Source organism: Eptesicus fuscus, chromosome 13 (genome assembly GCF_027574615.1).
Source record: "Eptesicus fuscus isolate TK198812 chromosome 13, DD_ASM_mEF_20220401, whole genome shotgun sequence".
Classification (NCBI taxonomy): domain Eukaryota; kingdom Metazoa; phylum Chordata; class Mammalia; order Chiroptera; family Vespertilionidae; genus Eptesicus; species Eptesicus fuscus.
This window is the reverse complement of record NC_072485.1, coordinates 79,415,964-79,438,267: the sequence shown is the minus strand read 5'-3', so window position 1 is coordinate 79,438,267 and position 22,304 is coordinate 79,415,964. Positions and strand designations below refer to the sequence as shown.

Genomic DNA, 22,304 nt, shown 5'->3' with positions numbered 1-22,304 from the left:
GTTATATTGCAGAAGCATGTGCTGTCTAACCAAAGGAGGAGGTTGCAGATGAGATTATGGGACGGGCTGTGCATCTGGAGTCCACTGCCTGCCCCATCTGGCTTCGCCAAACCTAAAAAGGGAGAGGATGTGTATGGAAAAGGACAGAGAAAATAGCAAACAATCCCCAAGACCAATGTTAGGGAGCACGAGTCATTTTAATAGCAACCCACCCAAGAAAAGCATAATGGTTACCGAAAAAACAAGCCCTTCACCCTCCCTCTCCAGCAAGCATTCCTCAGCTGTGGCCGCTCCCGGAACTGCGCATGCCCAGTGCAGTGTTTTTAAGCACCAGGCTTTTTGAGGGCTTAACTTCCAAAAAAGTTAGGAGCTGACTCTGTTATCAGTCCCAGGCCTTAGGGTCGGTAGGGGCTGGAGAGACGGAGGCACCAAACATGCAAACAGGCTGAACGGTGTAGAAAGTGAGGATGGTCTTGCTGGCCCGCCTTGCAGGTTGAAGTGATCAGTACTGAGGCCTGAAAAGGCTCCACGCGCGAGCCAGGGCCCGTGTGCCATTAGCGAGGGTGTCGTAGTGACGACGCCACGGCCGCGCCCGTCAAGGGTCCGGCCGGTGCGGAAAGGGAACCCCCCGGGGAGGCGGGGCCGGCGCGCAGAACGGCGCCTGCGCAGTCACTCCCGTGCGCTGCGAGCGGAGCGGAGTCCCTCCTCCTGGGTCCCGCTGGGTCCCGAGCGGCGCTGGGTGGGCTGCGGCAGACACGCCTCACTCGGGGCGTCGCGACGTCCGGGAAGCCTCTGGGCGTCATTTCCGCCCTCGTCCCCCGCCCCACCCGGAGGGGGAGGAGCCGGAGACAGGCGCTCCGCCTGTGCGTCACTTCCATTGAGCCGAGCGGCGACAACGGCAACATGGCCCTGAACGGTGCAGGTGAGGACTTGAGCTGCGGGGTCCGCGGCTGCGGGGTCCGGGAGGCCACCTGTTCGGCGACAGCACCAGGTCCCTTGTGCCTTTCTTTCCCCAGAAGTCGACGATTTCTCCTGGGAGCCTCCGACCGAAGCGGAAACGAAGGTGCTGCAAGCTCGGCGGGAGCGGCAGAATCGCATCTCCTCGCTCATGGGCGATTACCTGCTGCGTGGCTACCGCATGCTGGGCGACACGTGCGCGGACTGTGGGGTGAGGAGGGACTCGGAATGTGGGAGCAGGGGTGGGGCACAGACCAGGCCGCACGGCCCTTCCCCAGCCTCTCCTCTCCGGTCCCTGTGGCCTGGCGTCTCACCCCAGCCCCTGTGCTTTCTGACCCATAGACGATCCTCCTCCAAAACAAACAGCGGCAGATCTACTGCGTGGCTTGTCAGGAGCTGGATTCGGACGTGGATAAAGATAATCCGGGTGAGGGGCTGCGCGTGCTTGGTGGACAAGCGTGATGCTAGAACCCTGGGGACAGTGGGCTGGGAGGTGACAGTGGCGTCCTTGAGTGGGACGGAGGTGAGGCGCTTTCTCCTCTTAGCTCTATAAAGGAGCATTCATTCAGTAAGAGCGATGAGCACTTCCTGTGTGCCAGACACAGGGAGGGCCCCAGCTCCATGAGGCATAGTCCTGAAGAGACAGATGACTCCAGGACATAAGTAAATAGGATAGGAAAAGAAAAGGAATGAGATGCCCTGTAGAGTGGCAGGGAACACCTCTGAAGCACATGAAGAGCAGAGCAGTAGAGAGTTAGGAGGTGGCTCAGGGCCGAGGTGGGCCAGGCATCCTGACCATTCTACTCGGTTTCTCCTCTTTTAGCTCTGAATGCCCAGGCTGCCCTCTCCCAAGCTCGGGAGCACCAGCTCACCTCTGCCCTGGACCCCCGCTCAGGCTCTCGGCCCGCCCCTCAGCCCCCAGTACCCCGTCCAGAGCACTGTGAGGGAGCCGCAGCAGGGCTCAAGGCAGCCCAGGGGCCGGCCCCTCCTGCTGTGCCCCCAAATGCAGACGTCATGGCCAGCACACAGGAGGCCCTCCTGCGGAAGCTGACCTGGGCCTCCGCCGAACTGGGCTCTAGCACCTCCCTGGAGGCCAGCATCCAGCTGTGCAGCCTCATCCGGGCTTGTGCTGAAGCCCTGCAAAGCCTGCAGCAGCTGCAACACTGAGACCCGCTTGAGAAAAACCCGCAGAAAAACAGCTGTTCCTCTCGTGTGGTTTGTTCTTCCCGTGGTTCCGAGTGTGCATGTTAGCCCCAGCGGCACGCACCTTTTTCCTGCTTTTGGTCTCGCTCCCTCCCACCATCTAATCTCCTTGCTGTCCCGAGACATGAGTTGGGCTTGTTTCTGCTCAGTTTCCCCACTCGGGGTGGGGGGGGGGGGGTGATGGGGAGGGAGAGGACTCTGATAGTTGCCTCCTCAAAGTCAGGAACAGGAGGGGTGGGCCTCTGAGCCACCCAGTGCTCCTCCTCCACCCTTCAGTGAGACAGGGATCCCAGTCCCCTTGGTAGCTTCTTCCCTGCCCAGCCCGGGTACTCAGACACTCACAAGGCATCAGGACCCCAGCCTCCGGACCCCCCCTTTTAGATCCTTTTCCTTGGGAGTGTAATTGGACAGGATCATTAAACAGTGTTGGGGGGGCATGAAGGACTGTGAATGAACCGTGGCCGCCGCTTCTGGTCTCTTCCCTCCCCACTTTCCTGTCTCCCCTGTCACCCATTCCCTTTACTCAGCTTTCCGGCACAGGGGGAGGGGTTGGGCCCGCCGCCGTTGCCCTTTTAAGAGAGGCCCCGCCCATGCGGAGGGGGTGGGCCAGGGGCGGAGTCGGGGCGTCTGGGTAGGAACAAAGCGCGGCCTGCGGGCGGCGGCTGGGCTCGGCCGGTGGGGCCCCGGGGTGCGGGCCCCGAGGGCGGCAGCCCGGGCGGAACGTTGGAGGGTAGGAGTCGGCCTCGTCGTCCGCGCCGGCCCAGCCATGAATGGGTTGCCTTCGGCCGAGGCGCCGGGCGGCACGGGCTGCGCCCTGGCCGGACTCCCGCCGCTGCCGCGCGGCCTCAGCGGTCTCCTTAACGCGAGCGGCGGCTCGTGGCGGGAGCTGGAGCGCGTCTACAGCCAGCGCAGCCGCATCCACGACGAGCTGAGCCGAGCGGCCCGTGTCCCTGAAGGGCCCCGCGGCGCCACGAGCGCTGCCAACGCCGGACCTGCCGCCGGTGCCCCCGGCCCGCGGCGCCCTGTCAACCTCGACTCGGCTTTAGCGGCGCTGCGCAAAGAGATGGTGAGTGGCTGGGCCCGGGCCAGGGGGTTTGGGTGGGAGAGGGTGGGTGCTGCTGCCGAATAGGAGGGTCCCGAGGTGGGGTGGGGTGCAGAGCGCGGAACCAGCGCGGCCTGGGTCTCAGAGGACAAGCAGGAGCCGGCTGGGTCAGAAGGGATATGGTAACAGTAATTACAGTTACCGTTTATGGCAGTAGTTCCATGTGTTTTTAAACGCTTTACTCGTATTTCATTCCGTCCTTACAGAGAAGGGTTAGTGACTTGCTAGAGTCACAGCTTGCAGGTGGTGTCTATGTCCACAGACATGAGTACTTAGAAAGTGTGGGAAGATGGCGAGGGCTGTGGCGGGGCTGAGGGTGGCCTGGACCCCAACCCCAGCCCACCCTCAGTCTTTTGCAGGTGGGGTTGCGGCAGTTGGACATGTCCCTGCTGTGCCAGCTGTGGGGCCTGTACGAGTCTATCCAGGACTACAAGCACCTGTGCCAAGACTTGAGCCTGTGCCAGGACCTGTCATCGTCCCTGCATTCGGACAGCTCCTACCCGCCTGATGCTGGCCTATCTGATGACGACGAACCGCCTGATGCCAGCCTGCCCCCAGACCCACCTCCCCTCACTGTGCCCCAGACGCACAATGCCCGTGACCAGTGGCTGCAAGATGCCTTCCATATCAACCTCTGAAGAGCTGGGGGGCGGGGGGCATGTACCCATGCAAAAGGCTCAGAAACTTACCCTCCACAAGTACTCAGACTATAGTGCCTGCTTTCCCCCATACCACCTCACTCCACAGGAGGGCAAGGCCTGGGTCCCCTGGAGGTGCTGGCACTGGGGCAGGCGCCTGGGCTACAGCCTCTGCCCTTGGCACATGTATGCACCTCAGCTTAGCCAGCCTTCGTCTGTCAGCGGGCCCAAAGCACGTCGCTCTCCCTCGGTATCTCTGGGATTGGGATGCGTGTCTGGCCCCCATCTCCTTTTCACCTGCTGCTGCTGTTGGCAGCTGCTGGCTCAGGGGCATGCCACCTCTGGTCCCTGGTTCCACTGCCCTCGACAAGGGCTCCAGGACCCAATCTTGCACCCGCCCACAGCCTGGAGGGCCAAGACTCTGTGCAGGATATTTAAGTTTAGGGGCCAGCCCCCTGGGCGCATAGATAAATAAATACTCTCAGCGTTCCAGTGTTCTGACTGCTTGGTTCTGGGGCGGGAAGATAGCGGTGTTTTTGGCAAGTGCGGTCCCGTGCTCCGCCGGCAGGTGGCGCCGGGAGCCTGGGTGAGAAAGGTTTGGCGGCGGCGGGGTGCGAATCCTCCCCCAGACGGATTGTGGCGCTTTCCAAGTTGGCCCAGCCTGGCCTCGCGGTTGTGTGTCTGCGGGCGAGTCACTTCCCCTCTCTGGCCAGAGGCCTGGGAGCCCAACCTCCTTCCCCCGCTCACTTTGGGCCTTCCTGGCCGGCCTGGAGGGGAGGAGAAGGAGCCGCCCATCTTAAGGAGAAATTTTCCACCCCGAGTCGAGTGGGGGCGGGGTTGGAGCAGCAGCAGCACAGGAAATGGGTGGGCCAGAGCTCGCAGGCCAAGGGGCCCCTCGGAGGGAGAGGGGAAGGCGCTTCTGGGAAGAGCCTGGGATCTAGTGAGTGCCCTATGGGTGGGAGGAAAGAGCTGCAGAGGTAGAAGGGGGTGAAGTTGCCATCCCAGGTCTCCCAGAAGCCAAGCAAGCCCTGAAGGAGAGATGGCGGTCAGTGCCCCAGGCTTTGGAGCATAAGACAAGGTCCCAGACACCCCCATTCCTCAGTCTCATACAGACAGCCTGGCCCCGCCCCACAGCACTTGGGACCTTGAAGGTTGTAAGTTAAAAGACTTACAGAGGAAATGGAGGACCACTCTGCTGGGACTGGGAGCCAAACCCACCAGAGGAGCCTGCACACTTGGGGACAGTTGGTACTCATGCCTTCATGCACACACAAACACCCCACAACTTTATATATATACACACACACACACACATATATATTATTGATTTCAGAGAGGAAGGAGAAACATAAATGAGAAATATTGACCGGTTGCCTCTTGCACGCCCCACATTGGGGATCGAGCCCACAACTCAGGCATGTGCCCTGACCTCCTGGTTCATAGGTTGACGCTCAGCCACTGAGCCATGCCGGCTGGGCATCACCCCACAACTTCGGAGCCAAGAAGAGAGAACAGGACCTCAAAGTCGCACACTTAGGCTTTGGGGTTGCGCAGACCCACGCCCAGTTTCTTGCCTCCTGGAGACAGCTCAGCTGGTACTCCTGGCAGACGAGGCCTCCTGTGTAAACGGAGTGTTTACCAAGCACCAGGCCTCTCTGTCCGTGCACAAGCCAGGCCGAGCTCCGGGCCTGGCAGGGTGGGAGCGCTGCCCGGGACAGTTCTCTAACTCGGCTTGACACCTGCGGCTCATTACCATACTGGGCGGACCGGTAGGCCATGCGGCTCTAATCTGGGTGTGAACAGCGGCTGACACCCAAGGCCGACTTCCTGGGGGCGGGAGAGTAAACACACTCCCGTTAGCGATAACGGATTCTCCTTACTGAAATCTCACGAAATGTAAGGTTTCCAAGCACAAACCAATGTCCAAGGCTTCATCCTCTCAATCACCGGGAAAGGCGGAACTGTAATTACTCCTATTTAACAGGGGGGCGCTGAGGCTCAGAGAGGAGTGCTTTGCCCAGGGCCCCGCACTTTTTGGAGGTCGGGGTTTGACTCTCCAGCTCTGCTTGTTGGGGGTTGGGACTGGCTTCCTACTGACGGCTGAAGGCAGGCTCTGCCTGGCAAGTGGATGCCGCCCCCAGGCAGAGCCCCCCAGGCTGGCGCCTGACTCCCCCTCCTGCCACCCCGGCGTCGAGTACCGTCGGCTCTGGTCCAGGCTCGCACTGTGACCCTGAGCAAGTCTCTTCCCTTTTCTGGGCCTCTGTCTCCCAGCCTGTGAAATGGGGCTGCCGGTGCGTACCCCGCAGGCTGTGGGCGGCGGCCCTGGCAGCGCTCGGGCCGGGGTGCCGTTACCCGCTCCCCCGCAAGCGCGTCCACACCGCCTCGGAGCGCAACGAGCGGGCGCTGCAGTCCCGCCCCCCCCCCCCCCCCCCCCGCCCGGTCGCGGTGAAAAGCCCCGGAAGCCCGGCCGCCCCGCCCCGCGCCCGCGCCCGCCGGAGCCCCGCCCGCCTTCCGACGGGGGTGCGGCTCCAGGAAACGGCGCGCTCTCCGCTCCGCGCTCCAGGGACCCGACGCGCCCCGGCCCCGCCGTCTCAGCCAGACCCACAGGCGGCAGGCCGGCCCGCGGCCCGGGTCCGAGCCTCAGACCTCCGCACCGACGGGGCGGGCGGCGCGGCTAGGAGCCCCGGGAGCCATGGGGACCTGGGCGGGGCCAGCGGTCGCGGGCCAGCGGGAGCCCGGGTTCTGAGGAGCGGCCGGCGGGGCCATGACCTCGGTGTGGAAGCGCCTGCAGCGCGTGGGCAAACGGGCCGCCAAGTTCCATTTCGTGGCCTGTTACCACGAGCTGGTGGTGGAGTGCACCAAGAAATGGTGAGTGGACGGGGGCCCGGACCCCGGGCTGCCTGGGACCCCATCCAGCCTTTGGAGCCTGAGAGAACCCCGTCCCCAGCGCAAGGACCAACGTGCCCCCCGGCCCTTCCCCCCCCTCCCCCCCCCCCCCGGGCTCGGCCCCTGCTGTCCAGGCACAGACACTGAGAAGGACCCTTGCAGCTTGTGGGACCCCTAGAGTTGGGGGGTGTGGGAGCTTTGAGGGAGCGGAGTCAGGACTTCCGCCTGAGACTGTCTGTGCCCACACTTCCCTCAGCTGCGCTCGGGGCTGGGGGAAGGGAAGCCTCATGTTTTTGGCCGGAGGATGGTTCAAGGTGGCCAGCTTTGAGGTGCCGGCGCCAGGCTGGGGCGCAGCCTTCATGGGCCTCAGTCCAGCTCAGAACAAGGATGCTGTCCCCTCCTCCCTGCCCACTTGTTGAGCCAGAGAACACCCTCCCCCCCCCCAGCCAGACTGGGCTCGGGGAGGCTGGATTCATCTCCACAATGTCCTTAAAAGGGGAAACTGAGCACTGGGAGGGATGAGGAGGGAGGCGGGAGTGGCTTAAAGGGGCCTCGGAGGTTGTGGGTCTGGGTCGGGGAAGAGAAGGCCTGGAGAGGGCAAGGTAGTGGGGTGGGGGAGACATGTGGGGGAGCAGGACCCGGCCTGGACTGCCAGAGGACCCAGGGGTAACTCATTCTCCACAGCTGCCTAGGCCCCTGCGTCACACCCTAAATATATGTGTTCACTGGTGTCAGCTTCCCTTGGCTGGATTAGGGCACAGCTGAGGGGATCTTACCCGCCAGGCTAAATTTAGGCTCCCAAGAGGAAGGGCTGCTGGGGTAGGAAGGGACTTGGGGTCCCTTAGGTAGCTGCCATATTCCTGGTCTTGCTGGGCCAGCCCGTTCAGCGAGGCCCAGAGCAGACAGGGGCTGGCTGGGGAGGGAACTCTGGCCTCTGGCTTCTGCCTTGTACCCGCCACCCTGGGCAAGGTCCGAGGATACTAGACGTGGCCCCGGAGAGCAGGCCAAAGGTGTGGGCAGTGTCAGCGCAGGTGAGTCACAGCGGGCAGTCAGGGCCCCTGGGCTTCTGAGCCAGGTTAGGAGCTGCCCCTGCCCAGGTCCAAGCTCCCAGGAGGGCGTGCCCAGCCTGAGTCAGGCTGTGTGGCCAGGCCCCGCCCTCCCCAGGCACCCCTGTCCACTTCCCCTTTCTGGGAAGGCCCCATGGATACCCCTGCTCGGCCTCACCTGCTGTTTGGGGCTGGGGAAAGGAGCTTGGCTCCAGGCCAGAGGCCTCCAGGGTCAACTGCGTGACCTTTCCCGGCCCCCCAATCTCTCCAGGCCTCAGCATCCTCAGGGTTTGACGAGTGAGCCATTTATCTTGGCTCCGGCTCCAGAGGGGCAGTGAACTGGGTGAACTCCAGTGCCCTGGCGTGGGCTCTCGTGCTGCCCTCGACCATCCCCACCCTCCTGGGCAGCAGCTGGACCCTCTAACCCACAGGGCCCCTTCCTCCAAGGCCCAGCCATGTTAGCTCCGTGCGGGGACTGGGCCTGCACCGGCGACTCTCCTCTTCATTTGTCTGTCTCCTCACATCTCTGCCCGCCCTCTGAGTCTGCACTGCACGTGCTGCCAGCTTACATAGAACCTGCAGGTCTTCCTGGAGGCCCCTCACAGGAGCCAGGCACCTGCAAAGCTGGGGGCGGGGCTCTGGGTGTGAGAGGTGGGACGCACGCTGACGCTCCGGGCCGGTCCCGGGGCCCAGCAAAGGGCTGGGCATAGAAGGCCCGGGAGGGTGCCTGAAAACAAGCGGACCCTCTGACCCTCTGACCACCTCTCACCCCTGCCCCCTCCTCTGACTCAGGGCCTCCCCCCAAACTTGGACCTTGCACTTGCCAATCTACCTGGAGCCCTCACACTGCCCATCCCTCCCCCACTCATGCCTCTGCTCCCACATCCAATCTTAAGGAGACCCTGTGCAGGCACGACGTGCTTGCGCGCCCCTCTCCCGCCTCTGAAGTCAGTTAATGTCTTTTTCTTCTCGATGCACACTCTTCCCCCACCTTCGTTGTTCTGCTTTGATCTGCTCTGACCCTAAGATGCAACAGCGTGTGAGTGAAGGGCTTCTCTGAGCCTGGTCTGTGCCTCCGGCAGGGCCCTCGCTGAGTTTCTCTGTATCTGTCTGTGCCGGTCCCTTTCTCCCTGCCTTCATAATCCCCGCTGACCTGCGCTGGGCCTTTGCCCTTCTGCCCTGGGCCCCACCCTGCCTCAGCAGCCCCGCCCTGCTCCCTGTGGCTTCAGATAAGGGGCTGTCCATGCCCTCTCCTGGGGGAGGGGAATGTGGGCAGAGGGAAGACCCTGGAGGAGATGGAGAAGCAGGTCAGCCTGACTGAGCATCCCCCCTCCCCTCCCCCACCCCTCCCAGGCAGCCGGATAAGTTGGTGGTGGTGTGGACCCGGCGGAACCGACGCATCTGCTCCAAGGTGGGGGAGATGGTAGCTGGGGATACAGGTTAGGGGTGGGGCCAGTGAGGGGGCGTGGGTAAAGTGGGAGAGGGCGGATGGGGTCGTGGACGCCGGTTCGGATCAGAATCCACAGAATGGAGAGAAAGATGCGGTCAAGGTCGAAGACAAGGGCAAAGGGGGAGGGGAAGCGTGAAGGTTGGGGGAGGACTCAGACTGCTCGTCGCAGGCCCACAGCTGGCAGCCGGGCATCCAGAACCCATACCGGGGCACCGTGGTGTGGATGGTGCCGGAGAACGTGGACATCTCCGTGACCCTGTACCGGGTGAGTCTCCCCCACATAGAGGGACTGGGCTGGCGAGTCCAGCCAGGGGGTCCCCTGCTGGGCTGTCACTCCAAACAGGAAAGACTGGTGAGACCAAGAATAGGAGTGGCCAGGCGGTCTCCTTGGAGGAGATCACGTTGACCTGCCACAGGCAGGAGGAGAGACAGCTGGGATCAGGAGGTGCTGGGGGCAGCCCAGGCGGGATGGACCAGCACGTGGGGAGGCCCCAACCAAACCCCCCCTGAGCCGGCACAGGCTCTTCTCCCGGCCCTGCCCCTACCCAGCAGCCCCTGTGCTCACCAGGGCCCCCTTTCCCCAGGACCCCCACGTGGACCAGTATGAGGCCAAAGAGTGGACATTTGTTATTGAAAATGTGAGTGCCAGTGGTGGGCTGGGGGCTGGGGTCTTGGGGGCTCCGGGGCAGCGCTGTACTCATTCCTCCGGCCCCTCCCCCTGGCCCACAGGAGTCCAAGGGGCAGCGGAAGGTGCTGGCCTCGGCCGAGGTGGACCTGGCCCGCCACGCGGGGCCCGTGCCTGCCCAGGTCCCGCTGCGGCTGCGGCTGAAGGCCAAGTCGGTGAAGGTGGTACATGCGGAGTTGAGCCTCACCCTCTCGGGGGTGCTGCTGCGGGAGGGCCGCGCCACGTGAGTGTCTGCCCGCCCTCCTTGGCCCTAGTTTTCAATCTCTGATGCCAACCCTTACTCCTGACCTCTGACCCCCAGGGACGATGACATGCAGAGTCTGGCGAGCCTTATGAGCGTGAAGCCTAGTGACGTGGGCAACTTGGACGACTTTGCTGAGAGTGACGAGGAGGAGGCTAATGGTCCAGGGGCCCCCGAGGCTCGGGCTCATGCCCCCCAGCCAGGTGGGCTGACAGCCGTGGCCGCGGACTGACCCCCAAGACGGAGGGAGGGTGGGCCATAGTAGCCACTTGCCCTGTGGGGCAGGGGCAGCTTGTGCCCGCCCGGTGACGGGAGCTCACAATTGCCCAGGCAGCTCTGCCCTGCCCTGCAACCCTGGTTGTCCAAACGTGGCCCCCGGTCCTGTGGTGGCCTGGGTCCTTGGCTGAGTCCTGCAGGATGCGTTCCCAGGGTTCCCCGTGCCCCTGGCCCTCTCCACCCCTGAGTAGGTGCCTCCCCCACCTTGTACTTGTCCTATAACTGTGCCCAAGGTGCAGAGAGGGGCTGCAGCCCACCCTCACCACCCACGCTTCTGCCCGTCACCAGCTTCCTTATCCCTCCCTTTAGCTTATTAAGGCTTTTTTTCTGTCTGTCCTCCTGGTTCTCTCTTTTTCTCTGCATTCTCGGGCCTGTCTCTTCTCGCAGGCAGGGGCGGCGCCCTGAGGCCGGGGCGGCTCCCAGGTAGGCCCAGCGCTCTAGTTGGAGGGAGGGGGTCACACCTTCAGGGCTCTGCCTTGAGCTGAACCTGCCCCTCCAAACCCTTCCCCAGATCCCCCTCGAGAGCTGAAGACGCTTTGTGAGGAGGAGGAGGGCCGCGCACAGCCCCGGCAGGCAGGTGAGGCCCAGACTGGGGCTGGATGGGGCCTGGACCTCAGTCACGGGGGCCCAGGCCTCAGCACCGCCCTCCTTCCTTCTTCCCCAGCTTCCAGCCCTCCTAGTACTGCGGATGCCGGCCCAGCCCCTGTGAGTGTCCCTGCGCCCCCAGCCAGGGCCTCCCGGGGCCAGGGGTCAGAACCAGCTACTGTAGTCGGGGGCCAGGTGGGGCCTGAAGCCCCAAGGCCCCCCGGAACCCCACTGGAGACAAGGTGAGCTTTGGAACCAGCCCCACCCCTGTGCCTTGACCAATTAGGAAGCTGCACTCTTTCTACCAACCTGCCTCTCCAGCACCCCAGCAATCTGAGGGGAAGAGGGGTGGGGCTGAGAGTGGGGGGGCCAAATGACTCCTCCAACACCCCCTCCTGCTCTCTCCTCAGGTCCTCAAGACATTCAGGCCAGGATTTGGCCCCCATCCCGGCCCCTCGGCTCCGGAAAGGCTCTGATGCCCCCTGGCCCTCAGTCCCCCAAGGGAAAGATGAGGCCCCCAAAGCCTCAGAGGCTCCCCCAGCAGGAGTGGGTTCTGCTGGGGAGACCCAGGCCCAGGCAAGCCCTCAGGAAGGGACAGAGGCCCAGGGAGCCAGGCCAAGCTCAGGCATTGAGGATGGAGGCTGCAGAAACTCTTTGGGAGAGCAGAAAGTCAAGGTTGAGGAAGGCACCATTGGGGACAGGCCAGAGGCCAGTGGGGTGGACACTGAGCAGGGGTCAGGACCCAGAGGAGTGAACACTAAGAGGTCAGAGGTCAGAACTGGGGAGGCTGAAGAGAGTTCAGAAGTTAGTCAAGTGGGTGCTGAGCAGAGGTCAAACATGAGACATGTGGACACTAAGGGACCAGAGGCTACAGGGGCGATGTCTGAGGCAAGGGTGCAGGGAACTCCTGAGGCTCCTCTGAGGGCCTCTCTGGGGAGGACAGGGGTCAGCACCCAGGATGAGGCTCCTACTGTCCAGAGCTCACCCCCAGCAGAACCTGCAGGGCATTCCAGGCATCTCAGTGACTCCAAGGGGTCCAGGGCTGCTGCAGGCCAGGAGAGAGAGGGTGCAGAGGTGAGGGGCGGGGCCTCTGGTGTTGGGGGGACAGGTCTGGAGCATGGCCCCTCTGTTGGAGCAGCAAGCACTAGGCCCCAGGTGAGCAGGTCCCAGGAAGCCCCACCCACAGCTGATCAGGGGGCAGTGTCTAGGGATCTGGGGGTCTGGGAGGCAGAAACTGGGGTCTTGAGCGCCCTGGGAACAGAGCTGGGGATGACAGAATCAGAGGTTCTGGGGACCCAGGAGACAGAAGCAGAGGGATCAGGGTTCCCAAAGATAGAGAGCGGGACAGCAGAAGCTGAGATGTTAGAGGCCCAGGAGACAGAGGCAGCAAGCTCAGGGGTCCTTGAGTCAGAAGCCGCTGGGATGGCAGAGTCTGAGGAACTGGAGACCCAGAAAACAGAGGCTGGGGCTTCAGGAGTTCTGAGAACAGAGACTGGGATGGCAGAGACTGAGATATTGGGGGCCCAGGTGATAACAGGGGGCTCAGGGGTACTGAGAATAGAAGCGGAGATAGCAGAGCCTGCAATACTGGGGGCTAAGGAGACAGAGGTGGGAGGATCAGGGGTCTCAGCAATAAAATCTGAGGTATCAGGGACCCAGGAAACAGAAGTAGGAGGTTCTGAGGTTCCAGGGTTTGAGACTGAGACAACAAAGGCAAAGATACTGGGGACCCAGGAGAAAACAGCTGAGGGCTCAAGGATCCCCGAGATAGAAACAGAGGTAGAGGGTTCAGGGGTCCCAGGGATGCAGACTGAGACAGAAGCTGAGATATTGGGGGCCCAGGAGGTAGCAGCTGGGGGTTCAGGGGTCCCAGGGGTGGTGGCTGAGACAGAAGCTGAGATATTGGGGGCCCAAGAGGTAGCAGCTGGGGGTTCAGGGGTCCCAGGGATGGGGACTGAGACAGCAGAAGCTGAGATATTGGGGACCCAGGAGGTAGCAGCTGGGGATTCAGGGGTCCCAGGGGTGATGGCTGAGACAGAAGCTGCGATATTGGGGACACAGGAGGTAGCAGCCGGAGGTTCAGGGGTCGCAGGGGTGGAGACTGAGACAGAAGCTGAGATATTGGGGACACAGGAGGTAGCAGCCGGAGGTTCAGGGGTCGCAGGGGTGGGGACTGAGACAGCAGGGACTCAGGAGACAGAGGTGGGGGATTCAGGGGTCTCAGGGCCAGAGGTTGGGATGTCAGAGGCTGAGGGACTGGGGACTCAACAGACAGAAAGAACCATTTTGGAAGCTGAGAACTCAAAGGTCCCTGGGGTCCTGGAGGCAGAGACTGGGCTCTGCGGGAGCTTCATGTATGAGGCGTTAAAGGCCCCAGTTCCTAAGCATGGAGTTTTAAGGTCCCAGGGATCAGAGGCAGAGCCTGCAGTTTTGAGGGTCCAGGAGTTGGAGGCTGGGGTTTCGGGGATTTCAGAGGCCAAGCCTGGGGTTTGGGGAGCCTGTGAAGCAGAGATGGAAGTTTTAGGTTCTCCAGAGAACCAATCTGGTATTTTTGAGGCCCAGGAAGCAGAGGCTGGGGTCTTGGGAACCGAGAAGGGGAGAGAAGCTGAGGCCAGCCTGATTGAGACGCAGGTGGCCAGTGGGGCAGGGGCTGGGGTGCCCAGGCCCTCAGGGGCCTCTTCCCCAGAGGAGCCTGAAGAGGACAGGAGGCTGCCCGGCAGCCAGGTAGGGATGGGGGCTGCCGAGGGCCCAGTCTTCTGCTTCCCACTAACCTGGGGCTGAGCTAACGGCGGCTCTGCATGGACCCACCTGGTCGACTGGGGTGGGGTGGCGCGGGCTCAGCTTCAAGGAGCCCCCTCACCCCTTCCTCTCTCAGGATAGCCTGGCTCCCCCACCCTGTCTTCCCTGGGCTGCATGGAGTGGGACATCCTTAAGCTGGTTTTTCTGGGCTGACCTTGAGGTGTGGCTGCTGTGACCTCTGACCTTGCCTGGGGGCCACTGATCTTTTAGGTGACTTTGGTAGATAACCCCAGAGCTGGAAACTCTTGCCTGGCTCCAAGGCTGTGGCCGGTGGTCTCTGGTGACTCCTACAAACCCAGAGCTGGGGCTGTTTTATGCCCAAGGGCAGAGGGCACATGTTCACATCCCCTAAGCCCATCCCCGTGTCCCCAGGCACTACCTGCCCTGGTCAGCTCCAGCCAGTCCCTGCTGGAGTGGTGCCAGGAAGTCACCGCCGGCTACCGTGGCGTCCGAGTCACCAACTTTACTACATCCTGGCGCAATGGTTTGGCTTTCTGCGCCATCCTGCACCGATTCTACCCAGACAAGATGTGAGCCACCAAAGGGGGTAGGAATGCACTGGGGAGCCTGCCGGGAGGGCAGTGTGAACCAGCCTCTGACCAGCGCTCTCTCCACAGTGACTATGCCTCCCTTGACCCACTCAACATCAAGCAGAACAACAAGCAGGTGAGACGGGGAGGGAGCAGGGCCTGGCGGGAAGGAGGGTCCCAGATTGCGGTCCCAATGTCTGCAGGAGAGGAATCTGGGCTGGCGGCCCCAGCCTTGGCTTTTGGAAGTTCTGCCACCTTTTACCCTTTTGGTCTTTTAACATTTAAATTGCTCATTTTCCACAGTTTAGCTGTGTGGGTTTTAAAGCATATTTCCACTAGTTGGTTTTTCCAAAACCACTCCTTCGTGTGCAGTTGCTGAGTTACACGAGCGTTGCACTGTTGCTACGCTTCCTCCAATAGGAGAGCGAAGGCGTTGCTAGGCAAACCTTGGCATGCGGGTCGTGGGGACCCTGGGCGGTCCAGGGTGGTGCCACAGCGTAGCTGGGCAACCACCGCCAACCGGGCTGCCACCGCTGACCCCAAGCGCTCCGTTCCTAGGCCTTCGATGGCTTCGCAGCCCTGGGCGTGTCGCGGCTGCTGGAGCCCGCGGACATGGTGCTGCTGTCGGTGCCCGACAAGCTCATCGTCATGACTTACCTGTGCCAGATCCGCGCCTTCTGCACGGGGCAGGAGCTGCAGCTGGTGCAGCTGGAGGGCGGTGGCCGGGCTGGCACGTACCGCGTAGCCAGCACCCAGTCCAGCCCGCCCGACGACCTGGACGCCAGTGGCCTGGCACAGAGGCTGCGGGAGCACCGGGCAGAGTCGCCCGAGGAGCCCAAGGAGGCTGCGAGCCGCGGGGAAGGGGCAGCCCCCGAGGGGGCTTCCAAGGACCGAGGGGCCGAGGCCGCCCAGGAGGCGCGCTCTGCGGAGGCCCCGGCTGAGGGCCCCGGAGCCCGAGCGTCGGTGCCCGCGGCCGAGGGGCTGGTGAACGGGGCCGGAGCCCCGGGCGCGGGAGGCGGCGTGCGGCTGCGGCGGTCATCGGTGAACGGGGAGGCCGGGCCGGTGCCCCCGCCCCGCGCGCACGGCTCCTTCTCCCACGTGCGGGACGCCGACCTGCTGAAGAAGAGGCGCTCGCGGCTGCGGAACAGCAACTCCTTCTCCGTGGAGGACCCCGACTCCGGAGCCCCGGCTGCGGTGAGTGCTCCCCGCGGTGTGGGTCATGGGGAGCTAAGGGGCGGATCCCGAGGTGCCCCGAGGGCAGAGCTGGCTTGAGGGAGGGGTTTGGGGGTGGGGGACTCAGCGGGGCTGGGGGAGGCACTCTCTGATCAGAGGGACCGCCCGGCCCACAGCGACTGCGGGGAAGAGCCCTGGCCGGCTGCCAGCCTTAGGTACATGCTGTGGATCTTTAAGTCTTGGCACCCAGCTCGGGGAATCATGGGCTGTAGAGGGAAGGCCCAGAAGGCTCCGTTGTCCGCACGCAGGGCAGCGCGCCATGTGGCCTTTAGAGTGGGCTGGGCCTTTCTTCCCCTGCAGGTGGCCCAGGGTTAACCCGTAGCGATCCATCGCTGCCTTGCAAGCTGGGGGCAAGGTTCCCATACCCAAGAGGGCCATTCAGGGCCTCCCAACACCAAGAGTCTCGGACTTACTTGGGTCTTTAACTCCAGATGCTGGAAACCAATTTCCTCCTTTCTGTGATAATGGGAGGTTGGAGATTGGAGACCCTGCTGGGCACCCCTGTACTCTCATCCCCTGCAGGTCTCAGGTCAGAGTCTGCCGGGGTGTCATGTGGTCACTACAGATCTTAAAGGGGAGATGGTCCCAGAGAGGGCAGGGGTTTGCACAAGGACTCCGAGCCACTGAAGTCCAGGCCGTGGGCTTTCCAGCTGGGGTCTGCCCACTCCATTTTCCTGCCTGTGACGGCAGGAGCAGCGGTCAGACCACTCCAGCCTCCAGCTGCCCGGGGATGGCTCCTGAGTTCTAAGGAAAGGAGGGAATACACTGGGAAGCCTTTTCTGAGCCAGGCCGATAGGACAGCCAGGTTTCCCGGGGTGGAGGGGTTGGGGGGTGGGATGGGAGGGGTGGCTCTAAAGTGGAGGGGCCCGCACAAGCCAAAACATGGCAGCAGGGAAGCTCAGGTCTCGTGTGGGGAACTGCCAGGCCTCTCGGGTCAGGTCTGCAGGTGGTGGTGAGGCCGCCCGGGGAGCAGAAGCCTTGAGGGCAGGGTCAGAGGCACAGCACTGAGCCCGTGATGAGAGCCAGGGAGGGCCCAAAGGCACCCACAGGAGGTGTGATAGACAGAAGTCAGAGGGCCACGGCCACCCGGCCTAGCCAGTCTGCTGGCCTCTGGACACAGCCTTGTGAGTGTCAGTGGCTTCCCAGTGGCGTAGCTCAGTGGTTGAGCGTCTATCTAAGGACCAGGAGGCAGCCAATCAGTGATTCTCTCTCATCAGTGATGTTTCTATCCTCTCTCCCTCTCCCTTCCTCTCCGAAATTAATCAAAATATAAAAAAGTAAATAAAGGGGAGACGTCATCCTACAGTCTTCTGGGCCCAAGTTCAGTACCCGGTCCTTCCAAGCCAGGCCTCTTCCTGTTCTTGTCCCACAGGAGATATTGGACCAGTGGGACTGGAGAGGACTTCTCCTCATTGGCCGCTCCCATCCCCCGTGCTTCTGTGTGCAGGGGGAGAATGCCAGGCCTGGCCTCACCCTTGGGCACTCCCAGTGTCCTGGAGGATGAAGTCAGGCACCTTGGAGCTGGGGTGGGGCTGAAGCGATGCCGTGAGGAGGGCAGCATGCCTCGGGGGCAGTTCAGCAAGGCTTCCTGGAGCAGGGGCCGTACGTAAGGGTGCAGGAAGGGGAATTGGGGCCAGACATGAGGAAGTATTGGAATTCCCACCAGGGCTGGTGTGAGTAAGCTCAGTTGCTGCTGAGGTTGGGGTTTCTCCACTGCCCTGCCTCTGCCTGCCTGGTGGTTGAGCTCTTGCTGTGTGCCTGGCTTGCCTCCACACCCATACTGACTCCTCACAATGCCCCTTCCAGGGAGGAATGACGATCCCATTTTGCAGGTGAGAACATTGAGGCTCAGGGAGATGAGGAAAGAGGCAAAGGGTGTGAACCCAGCTTCTGAGCCTGAACTCCTACCCCAGTGATGGGCAACCTTTTGAGCTTGGTGTGTCAAACTTCGCCAAAAAACTGAGCATAACTCGGGTAGTGTGTCACTTTGAGGAAAAAACTAACTCCAAGACTCTAGTCGCAAATGTTTCATCCTCAGGAGCAGCAAACGTTTCATCCTCGGCATGCGGCCGCGTGTCATCAGAAATGGCTACGCGTGTCAGTGCTGACACGCGTGTCATAGGTTCGCCATCACTGGCCTACATGGTGGCCTCTTTTGGGCCCAGCACTATTGACTGGTGTGTGACCCCGGTAAAGCCACCTCCCCTCTGTGCTCTCCTGACGATGAGAGGCAAAGGCATGGAAGTTCTTTGCAGAGCGGCCTGGGAACCCACTGCAGGGTGCTTTCTGAAAAGGGACCTGTGTTTTCCCTCAGTGTCTGTCTGGAGCCTGCAACTCCAGGTTACACAGGGCTGGGATTTCCTCCCATTTGACATTCAAGAACACAGACAGGCCCAGGGGTTCTGTCCAGCCTAGAGGCAAGCAGCAAATCAGTGGCCAAGCTGGGAACAAACCTTTGGATTAGACATCCCTGGGCCCTAGGCCAGGCTCCGTATGAGCCTCATCTATGACCCTCAGTTTCCTCATCTGTAAAGTGGGGATAGTAGTCGTCCCTGCCTCTCAGGGTTGTTGGGAGAACTAAAGGAGCTAATACATGCACAGTGCCCAGCGTAAGAATGCTGAATCAATGTCAGCTATTCTTTAATGATAATGTAATAATAATGTTTTATGTTAATCAGTGTACTCTGAGTGCATTCTCTGGGCCCCACCCTGTCTGCAGGGGCTACCTCTGGCCAGGGAGACCTGGGTAACTAACAGCCATGATGGGGTGGGGGGTGGGGCTATGATGGGGGAGGCCCAGGAGGCCATGGAGGAAGCATCGGCCCAGCCTGGGGCTCAGGGGGCGCTTCCGGAGGCATGAAGGGCAAAGAGGGAAGCAGAAAGCGGTATGGCAGCCCGAAGGGGCTTCTGGAGGAGGTGGATGAGCCCGGTCATGAAAGTCAAGTTGACTCCAGGCTGAGGAAGCTACTTGGGGAAGTGAAGTCCACGACTGCAGGGTGGTGGGAGGGTGGCGACTGGGTGGGGTTCAGGGTAGTGGGAGTTGAGGCTGCAGCTGCCGGAAGGCCTTGGCAACGAGGCTGGGGCTGGAGAGGTGGAGGGTTAGGAAGACCCTTCAGTTGTGGCCTTAGGGTGGTTAGCAGGCAGGGCACGGGCAGTGGCTGGTGAGGAGTCCACCTCTGACTCAGGCCAGAGGGATGGCACCTGAGCAAGGGGTGTCTAGGGCTCCCTCTCAGAGGGGTGGACAGTGGGGTGACTTAGAGCAGGAGCCATCAATGGAGCCTGGCTGTCAGCTGAGCTGAAAGTTGGGGGCCCCCAGGTCAGTCCCCGGGAGTCGCCAGGGGCGGGGCACATCAGGGGCCAGTCCTGCCCTTCCAGTCTAAAATGGTAGTTCCAGGCAGCTTTCCTGTTCTGAGTGATATGTGAAGTGGGGCTGGCTCTAGGCATAGAAATTGGTAACAGGAGAGCACCCCCTTTTGGTCAGTAGGTGGAGGTGCTGGCTCAGGATGGCCACATCAGGCCAGCTCTGTCGCTGTGTTGGGCCCTGGCCACGATGGGATGCCAGCACTAGGTGGCAGGAGTCAGAGGTGGTCTGAGAGAGGGAGCGCCATGGAAGAGGGGGCAATGGGGGAAGGAGAGGCTCCAGTTGGCCGCTTCACAGCCTCTCACCCCTGACTCTCACCAGTACTCTGTGAGGACCCAGGTGAGGCTCAGAGAGTGGGAATCGACTGAGCCTCAGGGCCAGGGGTGGAGGCCGCCTTCCTTTGAGGAGGCGTTCTTCCTAGAGGAGCTAGAGGTTGGGGCGCTGTGGGCAGGACTGGAGACACAGCTGGGTGGGCAGGGTATGGAATTGCGGGTCCTTCCCTACGTGTGTAAGGCTCTGGCTGGGTCCAGGGTGGGATTGTTGGGGACCCCTCCAAGCCGTCACTGTCCCCTTCCTCCACAGGAAGGCCTGAGCCCTGCCCCCAGCCAACCCACAGCCCCAGCCCCAGCCCCACAGCAGCCCTCTGGTGAGTAGTTTTGAAGGGGTGGACCCAGCTCAACCCAAGCTGCTCATTGATCCTGCACTGGGGACCTCTTGGGGGCAGGTGTCCGCTGGAGGTGCCTTAGTCTGGTCTCTGTCCGCAGGCGGCAGTCCCCCCTTGGAGGAGCCATCCCCAAACCCAGGGGAAGAGGCTGGGCTGGTAAGGTGGGCTGAGGGGGGAGGAGCTGACGAGTGGGCACTTCCTAGGCAGGGCCTGGGCGGAATCCACCCTGTTCCCCCTCCCTTTTTCCCCAGCAACGGTTCCAGGACACAAGTCAGTACGTGTGCGCAGAGCTGCAGGCCCTGGAACAGGAGCAGAGGCAGATAGATGGGCGGGCAGCTGAGGTGGAGACGCAGCTGAGGAGCCTTATGGCATCAGGTGGGCCAGGCACCTAGAGTCCACTCCCCAACACATGCCACCAGATCTGCCCAGTCCTGCGGCCCTTCCTGACCTGGGGAGGAGTGGGGGGGAGGCAAGACTGGGTTCATCAACCCCGTTTACAGCTGGGCACCCTGAGGCCCTGAGCAGGGAAGCAGAAGCAGCTTGCTGGAGACACACACTCTGGCTTCTGGGATGCCATAAGGGAGCGCCCCCCCCCCCCCGGGTTCAGGGGCAGCCTGGTGACTGTCAGGCCGGGCTCAGGTGCCAACAAGCTGCAGGAGGAGGTGCTGATCCAGGAGTGGTTCACACTGGTCAACAAGAAGAACGCTCTCATCCGGCGGCAGGACCAGCTGCAGCTGCTGTGAGTGCTGGCCCCTCGCTCCAGGCCCCACCCCACCCACGGCCCACAGAGCAGAGAAGCTTCGCTACTTTGATTAGAGCGACTCACTGCTTTCTTCTTTCTATGAAGATCTTTGTGAAAAATTGCTCAGCCATCTTATTCTCTCTCCGCCCCCCAATTTCCTGTTTAAAGTGTGTACCTCTTAAATTGGTGCTAATTTTACTAATGAGAGAAAAATGTGGTGCAGACAGACCGGGGGGGGGGGGGCTGAGGCCCTAGTTTGACCCTGTTCCTTTACCTTCAGGAAAACTGAGGCCCAGAGAGACCTGAGCTGGTTCCCCCAGTGGCATCAGAGAAGCCACTCTGGCAATAATCGCCTTTGGAGTCCTGCATTTTGGATCATTTTTCAGAATAATCTTAATTTAATACTTGCTGTTTATGAGTAATGTTCATGCAAATAATCCCACTGGGTTGCTTATTATTTTATTTATTTTTAAATCCTCACCAGAGGAAATGTTTGTTTTTTTTCATTGATTCTAGAGAAAGAGAGGAAGGGGGAGAGAGAGAGAGAGAGAGGGAGATACATCCATCGGTTGCCTCCCATATGTCTCCCAACTGGGATTGAACCCACGACCATTCAGTACAGGGAGCGATGCTCTAACCCACTGAGCAACACACAAGGCTGTTTTATATTTTTAAAAGGGGTGGGGCACCCTGGCCGGGTAGCGCAGTGGTTAGAAAGTCATCCCCGTAGGCCAAGGTTGCAAGTTTGATCTCTGGTCAGGGCACATACAAGAAGCAAACGATGAATGCATATGTAAGTGGAACAACAAATATCAATGTTTCTCTCTCTCTCAAATCAATAATTAAAAATAAAATAAAAGGGGTGGGGGATGGGAGGAGACAATATAAACTTCCAACAACTGGGGAACAGTTGGAACAAAAGAGATGGCTGACTCCAGGAGATAGCTCTGCCCTCGGCCCAGTCCTCGGGAGACCTGGTGGTGAGGTGGATGGGGGCCAGGGAGTGGCTCTCCGTTCCCCTTCCCCTGACCGGTCACCTTCGCCTCCCAGCATCGAGGAGCAGGACTTGGAGCGGAGGTTCGAGCTGCTGAGCCGGGAGCTACGGGCCATGCTGGCCATCGAAGGTGGGAGACGGGGCCGGAGGGGCCGGGGTCGAGGACGGGGCCGCGGCCGGTGCCTCCTGACCCTCCGCCTCTTCCGCCCTCAGACTGGCTGAAGACGGCGGCGCAGCAGCACCGAGAGCAGCTCTTGCTGGAGGAGTTGGTGTCGCTGGTGAACCAGCGCGACGAGCTGGTCCGGGACTTGGACCACAAGGAGCGGATGTGAGTGTGGCCGGGGGGAGCGGGGAGGGCCGGGAACGCACCCCGGGCGCTGGGCATGGCCCCGCGGGCTGACGCGCCCCCGCCCCGCCCAGCGCCCTGGAGGAGGACGAGCGCCTGGAGCGCGGCCTGGAGCAGCGGCGCCGCAAGCTGAGCCGGCAGCTGAGCCGGCGCGAACGCTGCGTGCTGAGCTGAGCCGCCGCCGGAGCCCTCGCTGGCCGGTCGCCGTGCGCTCCCGACGACCCGGCCCTCTCGGCTGCCGCGCGCGGCCTGTAGGGGCCGCTGTCGCTCCTTTACCGGGAGGCTCGGGCGGCCCTTGGGTGCCGCGGGGCTGGAGCGGCGCGCCCTCGGGCCGTATTTATTTGTCTGTGTGTGTGTGAGTGTGTGTGTGTGTGTGTTCGCGGGGGCTGGGGGTCCCCGGGGCGCCGCGCAGAGCCCCTCCTCGACGGCAGGGCCCGGGTGGCCAGCCCCAGGGGAGCGGGGTGGTTGTGAACTGCCGCGCCCGCCCTCCTCTGCTTCCTGTTCCCGGTGAGCAATAAAGTTGGACAAGGCCACACAGCACCGCCTCGTTCTCTCTCTCGGGGCAG

General features: G+C 61.9%; 3 protein-coding genes across 6 annotated transcripts; all 3 read left to right on the top strand.

Moving 5' to 3' along the window:
- Positions 1–822: 822 nt before the first annotated feature.
- ZNRD2 (zinc ribbon domain containing 2) lies at positions 823–2,155 on the top strand. Its single transcript, XM_008146957.3, has 4 exons — positions 823–922; positions 1,017–1,168; positions 1,300–1,384; positions 1,781–2,155. The coding sequence occupies exons 1-4, from the start codon at positions 904–906 to the stop codon at positions 2,122–2,124; spliced, it is 600 nt and encodes a 199-aa protein (XP_008145179.1). The 5' UTR covers positions 823–903; the 3' UTR covers positions 2,125–2,155.
- A 193-nt stretch (positions 2,156–2,348) lies between these two features.
- Positions 2,349–4,389, top strand: FAM89B (family with sequence similarity 89 member B). The gene is made up of 2 exons (XM_008146954.3): positions 2,349–3,226; positions 3,622–4,389. The coding sequence occupies exons 1-2, from the start codon at positions 2,927–2,929 to the stop codon at positions 3,898–3,900; spliced, it is 579 nt and encodes a 192-aa protein (XP_008145176.2). The 5' UTR covers positions 2,349–2,926; the 3' UTR covers positions 3,901–4,389.
- A 2,046-nt stretch (positions 4,390–6,435) lies between these two features.
- On the top strand, positions 6,436–22,269 carry EHBP1L1 (EH domain binding protein 1 like 1). Of its 4 annotated transcripts, XM_054724655.1 has the most exons (20): positions 6,436–6,768; positions 9,186–9,243; positions 9,452–9,547; positions 9,867–9,920; positions 10,012–10,190; positions 10,269–10,411; positions 10,872–10,907; positions 10,996–11,061; positions 11,149–11,311; positions 11,480–13,793; positions 14,241–14,398; positions 14,486–14,534; positions 14,957–15,592; positions 19,575–19,638; positions 19,757–19,812; positions 19,908–20,031; positions 20,296–20,395; positions 21,449–21,522; positions 21,606–21,720; positions 21,813–22,269. In XM_054724655.1, exons 1-20 carry the CDS (start codon positions 6,665–6,667, stop codon positions 21,910–21,912), a joined length of 4,689 nt encoding a protein of 1,562 aa, XP_054580630.1. In that variant the 5' UTR covers positions 6,436–6,664; the 3' UTR covers positions 21,913–22,269. The 4 variants fall into 4 exon arrangements, with proteins under 4 accessions (XP_054580630.1, XP_054580631.1, XP_054580632.1 ...); XM_054724656.1 differs by lacking the exon at positions 10,872–10,907; XM_054724657.1 differs by lacking the exon at positions 11,480–13,793 and having other exon boundaries at positions 11,149–11,189.
- Positions 22,270–22,304: the final 35 nt, after the last annotated feature.

What these genes read in the sequence shown, in the direction of transcription:
- ZNRD2 (XM_008146957.3), top strand. An exon ending in ACACGTGCGCGGACTGTGGG is followed by an intron (nt 1,169 to 1,299) that starts GTGAGGAGGGAC and finishes TCTGACCCATAG; the next exon opens with ACGATCCTCCTCCAAAACAA. An exon ending in CGTGGATAAAGATAATCCGG is followed by an intron (nt 1,385 to 1,780) that starts GTGAGGGGCTGC and finishes CTCCTCTTTTAG; the next exon opens with CTCTGAATGCCCAGGCTGCC.
- FAM89B (XM_008146954.3), top strand. Translation starts at nt 2,927, where the DNA reads ATGAATGGGTTGCCTTCGGCCGAGGCGCCGGGCGGCACGGGCTGCGCC. An exon ending in CGGCGCTGCGCAAAGAGATG is followed by an intron (nt 3,227 to 3,621) that starts GTGAGTGGCTGG and finishes AGTCTTTTGCAG; the next exon opens with GTGGGGTTGCGGCAGTTGGA.
- EHBP1L1 (XM_054724655.1), top strand. Translation starts at nt 6,665, where the DNA reads ATGACCTCGGTGTGGAAGCGCCTGCAGCGCGTGGGCAAACGGGCCGCC. An exon ending in GTGGAGTGCACCAAGAAATG is followed by an intron (nt 6,769 to 9,185) that starts GTGAGTGGACGG and finishes CACCCCTCCCAG; the next exon opens with GCAGCCGGATAAGTTGGTGG. An exon ending in GGAACCCCACTGGAGACAAG is followed by an intron (nt 11,312 to 11,479) that starts GTGAGCTTTGGA and finishes CTCTCTCCTCAG; the next exon opens with GTCCTCAAGACATTCAGGCC.